Genomic DNA, 17,867 nt, shown 5'->3' with positions numbered 1-17,867 from the left:
TGGGAAGTGATTCATTTGCCAGGCCTGACCAAACTAATGTGAACTACCAGATGTATTTGCTTGTGAAAGCACAAGTGCTAGAAGAGATCATTTACAAAACGTGCAAAGAAAAAAACTATTGAGGCTTTCCTGCCCAAAGAAGTCATACACGCAAACACTTCATCAATTTTAGAAAGTGAGGGGGGTAAAAAAAGGCAGGTCAAATTTTGAGCCTGGTAGTCTGACAAGGCTTTCCTTCGAGAGGTTTTTGAATTTCTAATGTAGCAGACAGCTAAATTTAACAACCGAGCTTTTTAAAATATTCATGTGAAGTGGAAAATTGACTGGTTCTCTGTGAATTGAATGGTCATCTTGGGAGCAAAGTTCAAGCTTTTGAAAGGCAGGAAGGAAAGATATTTTAAATAGAGTGCTATCTTTGCATCAGTGAAGTATTTTAGTATGGGGCACGAGCAGTGTTCCTGGATATGCTGTAACTATCAGTAACGTAAAGAAATAATTTATATATGTGGCCTAGTCCCTAAGGTTACGTGGTTTAATGTCAGACTTCAGGTTTTTGCATCTCTGCAAATGTCAAGTTGTTTGCAGCAATGCAAGTTCATGTGTTACAAGCCTCAGTAACCTCCTCTACTCACCATGGGGTAAAACACCTAAAAGATGCAGGTAATTCCTTTGCCAGAGACTCGGGAGAGGATGCAAAAGACGACTGTGAAATAGGTTTTGTCACCCCTGGGGGAAGGCATCGAGAGGGGGGCCGTGGCCCTGTCCCGCCGGTCCCCTCACCTTGTGGGCAGTGGGGTTGGGAGAGGGGGCTGCCGAGCCCCTGGTGCTGGGGGCACCCCGGTGGGATGGGCCCTTCGACCCAAGAGCGGCGAGTTACCCCGGTGGTTTAGGAACAAGCCCAGAGGATCAGAGGGGCTGGGCAGTGCTGGGTGCCTGGTGCCCAGGACACGCCACTCGCGTGCTGGGGAGCCCCCTCTGCCTCTCGCAACCCTGCTCGGCACCACAGGGGGTCCAATGTCTTCACTAACACAGACAGCAGTTTGGAGGGAGACACTTTTTTGTGTAGATTTTGGGGTCTGGATACACCAGAATGAAAGTTTTCCAGACCCCCTGAAATAAACACACAAATGGTAACTTACTTCGGATCTGCTTCTTGATTTCCTTGGCAGGGTCCAACCAATTCTGCAAAGAAAATGTTTCCTTTTTTCAATTTGAATCAGAAAACACAATAAACATTATTTTTAAAACAGCGCTATGAGTCAAAGCTAGAACACGTGAAGGTCTGCCACCCCCTCCTCCTTGGAGCAGCAGTAGGCAGGGATAACACTGACTTTCAAGATGTGGCCCTGGGTCGAAGCAGAATTTTTACTAACCTTTCCAGACATTGAGCGGCTGAACGGTTTGAAATAAAAAAATAAAAAAATAGAAACCAGTAAAATAAATCCACAGAAACCTTCTTCCAGAGTATCTTCTGGGAAAATTAAATTTCTACAAGCTTGTTAAGAAGTTTGTTTGTTTGGTTTGTTGGTTGGTTTTTTGCTCTAATCCTGGAAGGGCTGAAAAGGATAAGCAAGCGTGCCATAGGGTACTCCCCATTTGCAATCCGGCATGGGCACAGGGGCTTGCTGGATGCAGAGGGAGCGCGGGGGTCATCCAGAAGCAGAATCACAGCACCGGAGCTGCCCCCATCCACTCCACGCAGAGCCCGGTGACAGTGCAAGACAAAACTGCTGCTGAGGGGGTGGGAAATTATCATGGTGATATGTTACTAATCCATGGATGCCAAGGAGCAGATGAAATTCCCCTGGAGGTGGTGCACAGCAGTTTGGGGTCTCTCAGTGCCACTGCTGCCTTGTCCTCTAACAGAATCAAATTAATATTTAAAATGCGTCACACAGCCTAGAACAAAAAGTTTGCTTCCCCTAGGAAAGTTCCACTTTCTCCAAAGAAAGACAAACAAACGTATCAGAGAAAAGAAAATACTAAAGAACTATCAAACAAGCAGACCACAACAATCTTCCCCCAACAAAAATAACCAATTTGCAGCTGTCCAAACCCCATCTATGTGCAAAATGTGAGCCTGAAGAGCTCCAGCTATTGCTGAGCACGAAAGCACACTATGCACCAAGAAGTTAAGGATGCATAAGGATTTCTGTTTACAAAGGTGACATGTGATGTGGGCATGTATATTGTCTGGCTGGAAGTTACCTGGCAGAGGATGGAGGTCAATTTCTAAGTACTTTGATATGAAAAATATGCATGTTATTGATCAATAAATGTGGTGGCAGGCAGTATTCTTTTAGTTGTTTAGCTCTGTAAAGTAACTGGCAACCTATAAATGTTTAGTACTTCTGAACCACCTGTTAATAATGACTACATTATCCTCTTTCTAGTACAGGAAAGCACACCTATCTGGAAATGCACTTAAACATTTGCCAAACTTTTACCACAACTCAAAACTAAGCATATGCTAAAGTGTTATCTTGCACTGGCATGGACCAAGTGTCTGCTTAAGTGATTTTCTGATTCAGAAACAAAATCCTTATATTTAAAAGTCTGTAAAGAAAGGGGAAAAGAGAGAAAACGGAACTGATTTCTTTTGCATCATATACAACTGAAACAAAGGAAAGCCTAGAAAATAAAAACTGTTCTCACAAGACATGAACAGCTGAAGAAGCAGTAATAGCTCCAGCTGCATCAGGAAAGACCTTTCAGGCCATGCAAAGCACAAAATATCTTCACCTGGTGAGCTCTGCTGGGCTATGGCACATACTGCTGAAAAGTTTTGTTACTGGTTTCTTTCACAATATTTATCTTAAAGTGCCAAAATCACACAGCATATTTTAAATTACCCTTTGATACCCTCTCTTTCATCATAACACATCCAAACCAAAATATATATATATATATCACCTGCATGCTAGATCATCTTGGACACTGTTAACACACAGCTTATTTAATACTGAAGTTGAGCAGAATGTGATTCACTACTGCTGCCAACTGCTTGTGAAGACTTATGTCTTTAGCCAAATCAACAATAACACTCAGATAAAGCAAGTCAAGACTTAAAGCCTTACTTTATCTTAGCAGTTAGCAGGAGCACTCAATCAACTCCTGCCTATCTGTATCCCAACCATAGTATTATTAAGCTGTACTTTAGTATTATATGTTCAGCAGTGTATCTATGAATGTAAATCTGACTTTCATCTATGGCAGTAATGAAATAAATCATACTAGAAAGAGAACCAGCTGTATGATTAACTTCTTTCACATCATAAATAGCCAACACAGAGGGAAACCAGGGAAACACAGGGGATGCTCTTGAGAGGTATAAAAAACAATAGCTCAAGCTACGTCTATGGAACTCGACAAGGAAGGTAACAACTTCTGAACTGTTTGCAAACTGTCTGGGGGGTGTCTCATGGACTTCTGATGTCCACATGCCAAAAGCCAGCCACAGTTTTGGGGGTTACCTTTTGGTTTTCCGTGTCTCTGTATGTTAGCCCAAAGTAGTCTTTTTCCAAAAGGTTCAGATGCTCGCACACTTTGTCAAATAGCACTTGTCCTCTGGAACGTTTCTGTGGGAAATGAACAGGAAAAAAAAAATCATGTTTGCAAAATAAAGTAATATAAACATTAAAATAACACCTTTTCTGTTTAATTCTCAGATCAATAAACCCAAAATTATTTATTGAAACTCATCCATGTTTCAAACCTATTGGTCTGGAGCCGCATAAGAATCTGCTGAATGGGGTAGATCTGCTTTCCATAGAACCTCAGATCGTCTTGCAAAGTTAAAAATAAGTCAATACGTATCACGTTTTACGTTTCAATTAGCAGATCTCTTCTGTCTGTCAGAAATTGCAACTTCAAATGCACACTGATGTCATATCTCAGCAAACCAGAGCATTCTTTGTGTGCAACAGCAGCAACAAACAACAGTACAAAATATTCCCGGTCATGGACTATCAGAGCTGTGACTGAGGGGCAATCCATGGAGGAAAAGCCAAACGTGGAGATACTTCTTGCTTCGGTAGCAATGTACACTGATTTTAGGATCCTTTATTGCCTAATATATAGGAAAATACGATACACCATCTACTGAAATCACTGAAAGAGCATAGTATCTCACTGGGAACGCAGCTGGGTGAGAAAGCAGCTTTCCAGTGTCCCACTAACCTTCTTTACTGCTAACACATTAAATGAGCAGATCTCTCACTGTCAACAGCCAGAGCCCTTAGCAGAAGCTTCGTAGTATCGCTTGTATTGGACATTAAAAATTCAGGTCATCCTAGCTCTCAGTGTTATGTGTGACATAGAGAAAAAATCTCAAAAAAACCAAACGCAGACAGATATGTCCCCTTCATAAGCTAGGTGTGCGAACTCTGATATGCATTAATTATGATAAACAATTAGAAATTATTTGGGCCGCAGTTTCATCAATGCCTGCTTCCCTAAGTGCAATTCAGCTAAAGGAAAAAATCTCCCCACTTTATATCAAACACACGCATACATAAATATTTTAGTTGATGTCAGCACTGCGGTGTCTTTATCTGTAGCATACGCATGACTTGAAGCAGACTGGAAATACGCTACTCACTTCAAACACAGCGCAGGAGGCTGGTACAAAAGAGGAGAGAACACCACCTCCAAATTTACGTGCCTCAGCCAGACCGCACTGCCAGTCCCCAGCCTTGGCTGGGGGATGGATATTTCACAATCCAAGCTGACATAGCTACGCCAGCAAACCTGTGGAGCCCAACGCTGGCCTCAAACTATTTTAGAAGTGGTAAGCAAGCCAAGAGAAAAGAAAAAAAAAAAAGAATTGAGGGTTGCTGCCTAACACCCTGCGAAAACATTACGAGAGATGATGGAGGGAGCTGTGCAGTGTAACCTAATTTACGTTAAATTCGGTAATTCTGTTGGGGCTCGGTGTATTAGAAAGGAAGCAGGGAAATATCCTCTACATTTTTATCCATGGGAAAACTGAAGAATGTGGCTGAAAAACTCTAACAAGTGTTCTCCAGATGAGAAAAAAAAAACAGGCACAGAAATGCATTGCAAATGTATTGCTGTAACTTCATTTACTGGGTCTTCCAGCATCATTTAAGCAAACAGCTCTAGGGCCTTGTTCTGCTTGTCACATGCCTTTCACCCTGTAGTAGGAAGCATAAACATACCCTAGCTCCTTTATAATTTCACACAAATGTTTAGTTAATTCAGCACACTGCAAACTTGGAAGTAGATAATAAGGGGTTGGTGGTTTTATACTTGATGCTCCATGGAGATGATCAGGCAGATAAAGAAGGTTTCACTACTGGTGTGCAGAGAAGAATAAAGTCCGAGCCTTCAAGCCAAAATTCAAGTTATAAGCAAAAATTGCCACATGTATTGCTTTTCTACTTGATAACAAACCCAGTGGTTATACTGAACAGAGAGAAATAAACAGGGTAGCTCTATAGGATACCTGCTTTGAGAGACACTATGCCTGCATGACTGCACCATTTACATGTATTTGAATTGTGACACTTCAATGTCCTCTTAATTTTAAGAGTCACACAAGGCCAACACAGGAGCTGTTTTATGTGGCCGATCTGTGTAGCTACACAGATGTCAGCTTTGAGAAATAGTAGCTAGCAGCTGCAAGGTATGGTGTTTTAGCAGGGAATTGCAGGAAAGAGTTGTGTGGGGCTGTGCCGTAATAAAAACCAACCAACCAAAAAAACCCAGTGCTCAGGATTTCTTGTTTGGCCACACATTGAGGGCAAGTGAGAATAAGTATGGGAAGCCTGGAATAATTTGCATGGTCCATTTTTTGTCCATGACAAAATGTATCCTCCTCTTCCTGTAGAAATATGCCCAAGTTGTACTCAGCCACCTTCCACAAAATTCCTGCTGCATCAGGATACAGGAAAACCCTGCTGGTGCTGTGAGAGGATGTCAGAAATACCATGTACAACCGACAGCCCTTGCCAGTTGGGGTCCTCTCTTCAGTGGACACCAGGTGTGAACTGGTGACAGCTGAGGGGAAGCCTTACCAGGACCACTTTCTTTCTCACTCTCCACAGAAACACCCATCAGTATCCAGACAGATGAGCCTCACGTTGCAGAGTCGCCACTGCCCCTGAGCGCCTCTTCCCAGCTCAGAGCTGACCCATGGGAGCAGGATTTAGGGGGCTCCTGTCATTTGGGGAGTGGGGGCTGCCTAGCAATGGAGCCACCACCGATGCCCTCCAAATCCTCGTGCACCTGCACATCTGCAGCGCTGCCGCTTCGTACCCGCAGAGCAGTAGCACGCACACCCTCTTTCTAAAACAACATTGCACAAAAACACAGTGAGGAGAGGCTACTGCATTAATCCATAGGAAATTAAGAGGTTTAGTCAGGAATATATAATTAAAGCAACTGAACAGACCTCCCGTGTTCTTGCTAATTGCTTTTATTTTACTGTGTGCCCAAATAAGCATGCCAGACAAGGCACGGGTATCATTGCTTTGGCAGGGAGAGAATGGGAGGAGGAGAGAAAGGTTGAGTTACAAATTCATACAGCTCCTCAACCTATCCTAAACCTTTGCTTTCTATCATTTTGGGGTGACAAGTCTAAGGTGATGAAAGACTGACAGTCTGTTGATTACCATGGATCACTGGTTAATGCCAAAAATGCCAAGCAATTCTCAGCAGTCCAAAAAATGTGGATTAAAAAAAAAAAAAAAATATCAGACTTCATGCTATAAAATACTGGCCACGTAAATGAAGACTTTTTCTGAAAGGTAAATATGGCAAGAGTCTCCTCCAGAAATATTCTTAGCTATTTTTCAGGCATGAATAGGATGAAATGAAATGTGCAGATGTGGAAAAAGAGACACTGTGCTTAAGCTTTGGGAAATCAAGACAACAGAAAGAATGCAAAACATAGATTGAACAGTGTAAATGAGTACAAAAGTCCGGGAGCAAAAACTTTACACTTTTCACAGCCTGCTCCCTGCAGCCCTATAAAGGCCAGGGCTCTCGCTCGAAGCTGAAATGGGGAATAAACAGCCTTCTGGTCAAGCTCCCAGTGAAAGGAGCCAGCAGCAGTGAACTTGGCAAGCCTGCGCCCGCCAGCAATTCCCACATGCAAGGGAGAGGAGAAATGGCTGCTCTCCTAGCCAGCTTCTCCCCCGGTTTTGGAGCTGAGCTTCTCCCTCCGCAGGAGGCCGAAGGCCACAAAACGTTCTCCTGGCCCCTAACTGGCTTCTCCAGAAAGAGTTCGTGCTCAACCCCCTCCACATTGGCTTCTTCAGCTCATATCCCTCCACCGCACCCCCATCCCCTTACAAGACCACCAGACCAAGATAACACATTGTACATCACTGAGAGTGAGGAGCCCAAAAAAGAAGTACTTCCACCTTACCTCTGCCTGGATAACAAGATTATTATGAAGTCAGTTATTCTCATTGGTGGAAATTTGGGTACAAGGTTTGGTATTTCTTAATGCAGAAAAATAATGAGAAAATTTTCCTTTATTATGATTAAGCCCATAAGCTGTAATGTTCTTATGATAAATGAACATTATTAAAGTGAAAAAACACAAGCTTTTGTTACAGATAAATTGTTGCTTCAGTCATAAAACACGTATTGCACATTAATATAATCACAGATTGGCTGAGGCTGGTGGGCACCTCTGGAGACCACCTAGTCCAAACCCTCTGCTCACGCAGGGCCACCTAGGGAAGGTTGCTGAGGATTGTGTCCACTTGGGTTTTGAGTATCTCTAAGGATGGAGACTCCAGAGCCTGCCTGGACAACCTGTGCCAGCGTTTCACCACCCTCATAGCAAAAATGTTTTTCTTCAATTTAAAGGGAAATTCCTGTTTTTCACTTTGTGTTCATTGCCTCTTGTCCTGGCACTGGGTACCACTGAGAACAATCTGGCTCTGTCTTCTTTACTCCTCCCATCAGATATTGATACACGTCGGTAATATCCCTGAGCCACCACCTCTTCTCCAGGCTAAGCAGTCCCAGCTTGCTCAGCCTTTCCTCACAGGAGACATGTTCCAGTCCCTTTCACCGTCCTCGTGGCCCTTTGTTGGACTCTCTCCAGTATGTCCATGTCTCTCTTGGACTGTGGAGCCCAGACCATGACCCAGCACTCCAGGAGTGTCTCACCAGTGCTGAGTAGAGGGGAAGGATCACCTCCCTTGACCTGCTGGCCACACTGCCTAATGTGACCCAGGATGGCACTGTCCTTCTTTGCTGCCAGGGCACATCATTAACTCTTGTTCACCTTGTTGTCCATCAGGACCCTCCGGTGATAATAAAACCCATATTGCAGCAATCAAGCTACCAAAACTGTATGCTACTGTACTGCGATAAGCAACAACAAAAATTACATGGGAAATGAGTAACCAACAGTGTAATACAAAGATGTGACACCAACTTCATTGTCATGCAGGTGCTAGTAAAGACCCCAGGAACGCTCTTTGCTATTAAGTGTGATATAAGGAAGAGATCAGGAAGATTTCAAATGTTATATGCTGGACAGTGCTTCCCAGACTGGAAGCCAGTTGGGCCAGAGGAACATTTATCAGGATCCAGAACTGCCACCTTCAAGGGGCAAATTTTGCTTCTGTGCAAGAGTGTAGGCTAAGAGTGTAGGCTTGGCTGCCCCAAGCCAGGAGACACCATCTCTCAGAAATGTCTCCTTCAAGCTGGTGTGGCTCTTGGTTCAGCAATCCTGCCCTGCCCCTGAAACATGACCATTTGCAACTGCCTGCGGGGCATTTTGGCACCCACCTTGGTGATGCAGCCTGAGCCTCTCTTCTGATGTACCCTCACCCTGAGCAATACACCTTCGCTTGCTGCATAACCTCCAACCTACTGGACCGTCCATCTTTCCTGGCTTTACTCCAGCAGACATGTGTCCATGCTGAGGACCTGTCACCATTCAGGCTTCTTCCAGACCGAATCCAACCCACCGTCTGATAAATTTTTCCTCAGAGGGGCAATGCCATACTGGGACCGGTATCTCAGCAAGGCTGAGGAGCCTCTGTCTTGGGGGGTTTCAAGGCATTGGCCAGGCAACGCCACAGCTGGCCTGACCCAGTGCTGGCCATCACCCTGCTCAAATCAGGGGCTGGCCCAGCCGGCCTCCCCAGTCCCTTCAAACCAGCACGGCTGTGATACTGGGATCCCCGTGCACCTCCACAGACGCTAAGGAGTTAATCATTGTATACCTGATCAAAGTGCAGAGTGTTAGTCTACTCTCATACTCTATTTTTACTCAGGAGCAGATTACCTTCCTCTCACCGACAGGGAACTAGGATGAGGAGCTGTAAAGCAGAAAACAGCCCTCTCGGCTTCCTAGAAATAAAAGCTATTGCAACCTCCGAAGTGTCGCATTTTGGAGCGGTTCTATTTTTGCATCTGATGCTGCAGTTTCATGTGGATGCAAAATGCTGAGCAAGGGCTGGGGGAGGAAGCTGTCTGCAGCATGCAGGTACGCCCCTCATGTTTGAAAACAATTACAAGAGATCACATTCACACCGAATTTTACAGCCAAGGGAAAACCCGAAGACAGAAAAGAGTCCCACAGCCAAACATCTATAAAGGGATTTATTTTTGCCACCAATACCCATCATCTCCACTGCATAGTAACTGCAAGGGCAGGGCACCCCAATGAACTGAAACTGCCTCACTTTCTGCTCAGTCACGGAGCACAGCAAGATGAACAAGTATCACAGCTGTGGACTTTAAATGGAAAGAGTTTGCACGTATCTTTCTGCGCAAATACATGTGCAAACACGACATCACCACTTTCCTCGGAAACGCTGTCAACCTGCCAATGAACAATGCCACGCTAGCACCAGCCTGGCATTAAACTCTGTACAACTACTGTAATAACTCTAGTTGGGCACGACCGCTGGAAGAAGGACAAACAGATTAGTATCATGAAATCCTGGTAGGAATAATTGGACTTTAACTGATGCTGAGGTTATCTGGTTCACATTCCTAATTAGCATTCGCACTTTCCAATGGATCTTAACAATGCACTATATAAATGTGTGGGCTGGCTCTAGCCTTGCATGCGGTAATGTATTTTGGCATGTGGCTGTACCAACCTCTTCCTTTTCTGGTGGGGAAGTATTAGCTAATTTTTTCATTTGCAATGTGCATGATGAAAAAGATTCCAATTGTGTCCAGATCACTGATTTTATTTCATTTTACTGTTTTAATTTAAATTGCATTTTGCAAGCCTGGTCAACACTTCGGTTTCTACACTGCATGGGCCCAATGTTGGTGTCCTCTGTGCAAACGCAAGGAAAACACACAGAAAAGTTAAAACATACATGGCAACAAATAACTAGTGTACACATGGGGAAGCTTCTCCTCCCCCATGTTGCAGCTTCTGCAATTCCTCCTGCAACACAAGAAACACTTACAAACAAGTGTAAATATTTGCTGGTTCTCAGGAATACTTTGTACTTGCCACAGTGCGCACTCTCTTCCCACAAATTCCCCCAGCTGAGTCTCCAAGTCGCTGAAATTCCACCCTCCTGACAACACACTTTCCCATTCTTTCCTCATGAATTACCCACACAAAAATATGCCCAATCCCAGGAAAAAACATTACTTGTGCAAATAGTCATTACTTGCGAGTTCAAGTGTATGCAAGCTTCCAAGATCCCTTTTGTACCGAGAACCCCATTTCTGGGGAAGGGATTTGACCATCACAGATATGTCATAATTTAATATGCATAGGCAAATATGTGCCTAATTTAATGTACATAAAATATGCATACACAAACATATACAAATTTATGAGTAGATGAACTTTCAGTGTGGTTCCAAATGCAGAGGAGCTGTGACCACATCACAACACCCCTCCATCTATGGAGAGCCAATCAGAGGTCCTAAACTCATGCAGTCATTCTGGTAAGGAGTGCATTTTTTTCTGCAAGTGAAATAAAAATCTACATGCTATGACCTTTCCCATATTTTTTCTGAAAGAGAATCATAGAATAGAATCATAAGGTGGTGGAGTCACTATCCCTGAAGGCATTCAAGGAGTGGGTGGACGTGGCACTCTGGGACATGGCTTAGGCTAGTCTACCCTTAATTGGTTTGGTGTGGACTTGGTGGTGTTGGGTTAATGGTTGGACTGGATGATCTTAAAGGTCTTTTCCAACCTAAACAATTCTATGGAATCATATAGAATCATATAGAATCGTTTAGGTGGGTTTAGTGATGGTGACTCCACCGCCTCTCTGGGCAGCCTGTTCCAATGCTTGACCACCCTTTCCTTTAGAGCCAGGAGGGGGACTGCACCCTCAAGAGTTTGAGCTGGTCAAGATACAAAGAGCTGAACTGAACAATTCTAGAAGCTAATAACTGCACTTTAGGCCAGAAAATTTCCAAATAGGGAGAATGTGTTTTTTGAACCAGTCTTGATTAGAAGATGAAAAAACCAGCAGAAAGTTTGCTTTTTGCAAGGAAGATAAATGGAAGAAGTCATTCCAAAGAAGTTTAACTTCATTTCACTTCTACACATTTGTATTTTGCATTTTCAGAGGATTTGCTTTAGTGTTGTTTACGCTTCTACACAGTTTCTCTCCACGGGGAAAAGAAGATAAAGGAGAAAGGTGACAAAGGAGAAAAGAAACCCCAAATTTCTTCAAATCTATTGTTTCTCAACTGAAGTCCCCAGCAGGAAGCTAAGTGGGGAGTATCCAGGAAGAAGAATAGGATGGAGAATCTTTCCTGGAGCATCAATTGGCAGAAAACCAGCAAGTTTTCCTCTGGTTTACCGAAGTACGTCTTACGGACAACATGTATAACTTGCAGGATGAGAGCTTTTAAAAGCATAACATGACCTAACCACTGGAATTTAGGCCCCTACATCCCCTGCTGTGCTTGCTGAACATGGCACTGACAGTTCTTGAAAAATCAACATTCAGTTTATCTAAAAGTTCAGTGCGTTGAGAGTGATGTTCTAGGCATTATACAAAACATTTTAAAGTCAGTCAATTCTGCTACTAAACAAACACTTTGCTGAAGTTACCAGTTCAACCTTGTACACCAAAGACAACAGTAAGATATACAAAGTCACAAAGCAAACAAATACCCTACTCCCCTCTCCCACACAGACAGAAAAAAGCTTAAAGATCAAAGAAATGAACTCATCCAGTCTTCTTTCTCCAACTATTTTATGTTTCTTAGGGAAAAAGCTTGGTTTTGGCATATGCAGAGTATTATAAATGAACATTTATGAGGACACATGTATCCCTTGGATGGACATAATACTCTCAACTAGTTTGTAAGCAGTTTGCCAGCATGTGTAGGAGATACTGAACAAGACCTTTATGCCAGCCTTTCGGGTGGCGAAGAAAATAAAGGCAATGAAATAAAAGTTTCAAAGAAAAACACATTCATTTTTTGGTTGTCGAAAGGAAATAACATTTAATCTTTTACGTACTTAGTTATAGCTACTAATGAAACTTCACTGGTAAACTGCATTTGGAAAAGTCCCAGGTCACAGTTCCAAATACAATCTACTGAATAAACAATTTAGCCAGATGTGGGAAAAACTAAGAGCTAGGCAATTTCAGAAATAGTTGAATAAAAGCTGTGTTACAGACTTTTTTTTTCCAATACGAATATACTTCATATAAAGAAATGGTTTTCCTGAAAGCTGCATGCCAATACAAGCTCTCCAATAGTTCTATTTTGTTATTGACATTTTTATGTGTGAACCTGCATATACATCCCTGTAGGTGACCAAAGTATTCTGATATTCTGAAATAAGAACTGCAGTATTATTTTGCCCATCTCTGCTTGTTAATTTAGAACTCTATCCCATACTTCTCCACAAGTATAAACAAACATCATATAAGAAAACTTGCAGTAGACTAGAAGGTATTTTGACATCCAGTAACAACTGATCATTCTCTTTTTTCCCCTATCATGGTAGTACTATAATTTATCAGCTTATTGATATTTATTGTAATATAGCACATTGATACGCATTACCATTCCTGAAAATAACCTCTTCTGACACCAATATCCTACGTATTTGATACGAGCGTTTAGATAAATACATAACACTGTCTATGCTATATTTACATACCTGCACCAAGTGTCAATGACATTGTATAACATGACATAGTTTTTATCAGGGGCAACCTTCTTTAATGCCGTTTGAGCTGGCAATCCTAAAAAGCCAGCACTAATCTAAAAAAACCCAAGGGACTGCTAAATCCCAGTAAGAAGATTGGTGACCTAGTCCCGATTCTGGCATCAAACCAAATTAGGATTTTTGCCTTCTACATCAGCAGCAGAGATCACACCAGCACCAGCATCGTATGAGCTCTGTGCTTCCCAAGGCTACAGAGTTTGCATGCTTAGGAATAAAGCGAGCACTTCGTTCATAGCAATGCAAAGCAGCCAAAGGGGGCACCTGAGAAATAACAAATACTCTGTGGCATGTCTTTATAGGTAGAAGTGTAACAGCCAGGGCTGCATGTGCACGACGGCTACAGAAATACCTGTCAAACGGGATGATTAGCAAATGCTTGGGCATCCCAAGTGCATCAACAGAATTCATGCTGTAAAAATTGAGATCTGGTAACAGCTTACGAGCACTACTCTCCAACAAAGGAAAAAAACAGTAGATACTATTTCTTAAACAGCAGTGCAATTCTCAGCACATTGATTAGTCTCACATATTTGCCAAAGCCTGACAAAAAAAAAAACCCAACTGTATTCCATGATTTTGGAGGTTTTTCAACAGAGAAAGTATTCCCACCCACCCCACCCCCCCACCCCCCAGCCTTGCTCAGCCTTAAGAACACAGATCGTTTGGGCTTGGATTTTAACTAGATGTGCAGCTGGATCCACTGGCTTAATGCCTCCTGACTGCCCCACAGCCTCCTGCAAGACATTCTGCGGTAACTCAAGCGGGTCTCTTGGGATTCAGTACAGCAGTTGAAGCTTTCCAGTGAGGGTTATCAATATAAATATTTTCCTTATTCTACGTATACTTGGATGAGCTCAGCCAACGCTCATCTCTCCTACGTAACTGCTAACTATGCACAAGCTTAGCACCAACACAGCAAGGGGAACCAACCGCTACCTGTACCATAAATAGTTACTGGCGTGTATCAGCAAAAATCAACCGTAAACATTTTGTTTATTTTCAGCTGAAAAAAGCTCTACTGTCAACATAGTCCGATTTACAGAGTAATCTTGCTATATAAATTTAAAAGCCACAGAGCTCTCCCTGACCTACATTGCCTGGCTGGAGTGGAAATAAAAAAAAAAAAACCACATCACACAAACCATAGCACAGCAAGACGCTCATGAGGCAGGAGAGGCAGCACAACTATCAGGCTTTTAGATTTGGGGCACCTTAGACAGTATCACACCATCGATGCTGGGGTTGTCAAGAAAAATAACGTAGCCTATTCTCAAGCTACATCCAAGTTTTATCCACTTTAGATCAAAACCATTTCTGCCAGAGCAAGATAAACCATGAGAGGCAGACCTCACTGCCTATCACAGCTTTGCTTTGCAAGCAGGTATTTCCTCACCACCCAGTCCTGTCTCTGATATTTGTTCACTGTATCAACAGACAGGGATAAGAAAACATAAAAGCAGCCCAGCAAACACTGCATGGGGCTCAGCTGGAAAAAAATCACCCATATGAGGTGTTCGGATTTTACATGACAGCTAATATTTTTAGGGGATGATAATAAAGTGAACATTTCTTTCATTTTGGTCTGGAAACAGCAACTCAAAGTGTTAACATGGGCATGGCACCTATAAAATGGGAGCAACGAGCAACGGAGATGAATTCCAATGGCTTGGTGGGCAGCTGGAGCAGGTAACAGGCACCTGAATAACACAGGAACGGGTCAGGAAACATGACAAGATGCAGGGAGGCTTGGCAGAAGCACGACCAGGCAACAAGAAGAAAATCAGCAACTTCTCCGGGAGGATGGGCACGGGGGAGATAGGGGGAACGGACACACTGTCCAGACATAGCAGGAGGCTTTAAAATCTGAGCATCCACTTGGGGAAAGGAAAAGGGTAAGCAAAGCCCTTCTTCCACTGTTTGTGACTTACATACCAGTAGCACTTAAAAATGCGTGCGGAGGTTGGGTGCTGGCTACACCAGGCACCCCAATAAGGAGCAGCAGGCTCTCTAGGGGGTGAGGACCACCCCCAGCGATGGGCCTGGAGAAGACAAACGTGGAGGGATTGACGCAGTCTCACCCTGGTGAGGCCATCAGCAAGGATAGTGACAAGGACAGGACCCCTGGAGCCAACAGACCTCTATCTGTCTGGGGTAAAAGGCGGGTAAAAGATAATCCTCTCCCGGGCTCTCGCAAACAGGTTAACCAGCAATGAGCCTTGCAGTACCAGGGTTTGAGTGTGCATGACCAAAAAATTTTTAAAAACTTCTCCAGACGGAGAACAAGCACCTGCTGCCTGGATTGTGTCCAACTGGTGCACCAAGGGGAGGGAACCGGAGGCAACATTTCACCAGGAAGTTTTCAGCTAATCATTTATTGCCTAGAAAATGAAGTTTCAGGGCAGACAAAAATATTTGTCAGTGTAAGTTGACCTCTCTCAATAGTTTTCACCATTATGAAAAATGTCTGGCACCTCCAAAGTATTACAATGAAGATTTTTGTCTGCTAAACCCATCATTTCACTGCCCAAATAATTTTCAGAAACTATTAATGAAAGGCAAGAGATAAGAGAACTAGATACAGAAAATAGATGTGGAGAGGACACATACAATTTTTTTTTTTTTAAACTTTTGGCATTTATTTTGATTTCTTCCATGTCCTCTGCTGTGCCAAAAGGTGGAATTTAAAGCCCAACCTGCTGTTTACTTGGTGCGATGTCTGAAGGAGTGACTTGGGTTTAATTCTTGGTTCTCCTTCAGTCTCTGTAAAATACTTTCATATTAAATGGAGGAAATACAAGAGACCCCAGCTGTCTAATCACTTAGGTGTGTTTTCCTATCAAGGTTGTAAGAGACCTTCTCCCTGAATATCACACAGCCCAGATGTTCCCAGCCATGAGGAGCTGGGGGGGAGCTGGGGGAGCTGAGCCTCTCTCCTGGCGAGGAGGAAACGCTCCAGCCCCACAAGTGCCACACCAGCATCCTCCCTCTGCCTTGCGGCATTTCCAAAAGGCTTGGCTCAACCTGAAGTGATTTTCTTTTATTTAGGTTTCTTTAGCTTCAGTGAAATGATAATAACCATCATCACTACTAAAAGGGAGCCCAAACATTTTTATTTTTGTTTCAATTAGCAAACTGAAGCAAAAAACCTTTTTCTGCTCAGCCTCACAGTTGATTATTGTGAGCTGGACAACATCAGTATCGATTTCCAGACCGTTATGCTTCTTGAATTGACAAGTATTTTAACTCATAAAAAGCTGCCTACGGTATTTGGACAAAGAAAGCCAGCAGAGTTGTATATTAACTCTATTCAGCTGGAACATATTCAGGCAATACTCAGACTCCTACTGACATGTGTCAGGTAACATAGATCTTAACTGAATCCCCTGGCTAATCTGAGTCAACCCTAATTACCGGGTCTGGGGACAGGAAACATTCTGTGTAACGACGACGCTGCATCTCAACCCAGTCACATTTACTGAAACACATCCCGGGGAAGGAACAAAAACCTAAACCAAAGCTCTTCACATTAAATTAACTGAAATGTAAGCAACGAGCAGGTCAAAAGGAAAAGACTTACTAAAAAAGTTCCCTGTTGCATTCAGTAATCAGTTTCACATGTAAAGCCATTTGCAGGAGACTGTATGGAATTCATTAAACAATTAAAATGTGCAGGGGCTAACTGATACTGTATCCTTCAGAAAGCAGAGTGCATCTTACTACGGTGGTTTCCTTCCTGACCTTAAAGCCTACCTCAAAATGGATGAGAAATTTAATGTTATTAAACTCCCAGGGCAAAAGCGGAGTGCAGGTCCGTTGCTGTGATGGGTGCTGGGGAAGGGTGAGCTCGGATGCTGCGCAGGGAGGGGGACAACGGGGCCATGCATTCCCCCACTGCCATACAGAAACACGGACAGGTTTTCCTCCAGAGTTAGTCTTGCAAGCCGGATTTGAAAACCAGGAAAATAAACACATGCAGCATCGAAGTCAGCTACCACTCTCTTTCGTTTCTGGCAGTGGTGGCAAAGCAGAAGTAAGCCTGCTTGTTCTCTGTTCTTCAAGCCTGTCCTATGACCATCTTTAATGGCTTATTTTTTAAGGAAGTGTCCCTGTATTCTCACTTCTGTACAGGAAAAAGAAAAACTCACGTGAAACACAACACTCCATCCTATTTGAGAATCCATTTACTTCATGCCCATTTTATCTCCAAAAAGGGGTTTCAGCATGTACCTATGCAGGGCAGAAAGGGACCTGTGCACTTCAGTCTGCCCCTGTCCATGTTATAAACCCTGGTTTTGAATGTGTGGACATAAAACATCTCACTGTTTTAACTCAAGTATGCTACTCCAAAATCACTTGAGGTCTTGGGCAAACTCACTATTAAGAAAATGGGGTCTCCACCAGGGAGTCACCAGAGGTTCATCACAAAGGCGTAGCAGGGGCTATCGCTGCCAACAGCATGGGTCACCCAACCACTGCCCAGGTCCCAGTGGCAGCATGACTGAGAAAACTGGATGAAAAAAAACCCCAAACACAGTGTATTTTTACCAATCCCCTCCTACCTCAGCTGACCCCCTACCCACCAAGACAAGGGGATACCAGCAATGCTTTCTGAGATGTTAGCCTTCCATGTGCTCTGCAGCCTCTCCGAATCCTATGGCAACTCACTCTGTTTGATGTAGGGCTGTGGAGATGC

The 17,867-nt window shown here is 43.4% G+C and overlaps 1 protein-coding gene across 15 annotated transcripts in view; it reads right to left on the bottom strand.

The window, feature by feature from the left end:
• The window catches only part of EPB41L3 (erythrocyte membrane protein band 4.1 like 3), a 64,601-nt gene that overhangs the window by 36,229 nt on the left and 10,505 nt on the right, over positions 1-17,867 (bottom strand). For all 15 annotated transcript variants that reach the window (XM_075705419.1, XM_075705427.1, XM_075705422.1 and 12 more), the window contains 2 exons: positions 3,474-3,578; positions 1,140-1,182 (listed from right to left, as the gene is read on the bottom strand). In XM_075705419.1, coding sequence (XP_075561534.1) covers positions 1,140-1,182; positions 3,474-3,578 — 148 coding nt within the window. The remainder of the gene's footprint in view (positions 1-1,139; positions 1,183-3,473; positions 3,579-17,867) is intronic.

The sequence above is a fragment of the Pelecanus crispus genome, chromosome 2 (assembly GCF_030463565.1).
Source record: "Pelecanus crispus isolate bPelCri1 chromosome 2, bPelCri1.pri, whole genome shotgun sequence".
Classification (NCBI taxonomy): Eukaryota; Metazoa; Chordata; class Aves; order Pelecaniformes; family Pelecanidae; genus Pelecanus; species Pelecanus crispus.
The sequence above is the reverse complement of the archived record's forward strand: the minus strand, read 5'-3'. Positions and strand labels throughout refer to the sequence as shown.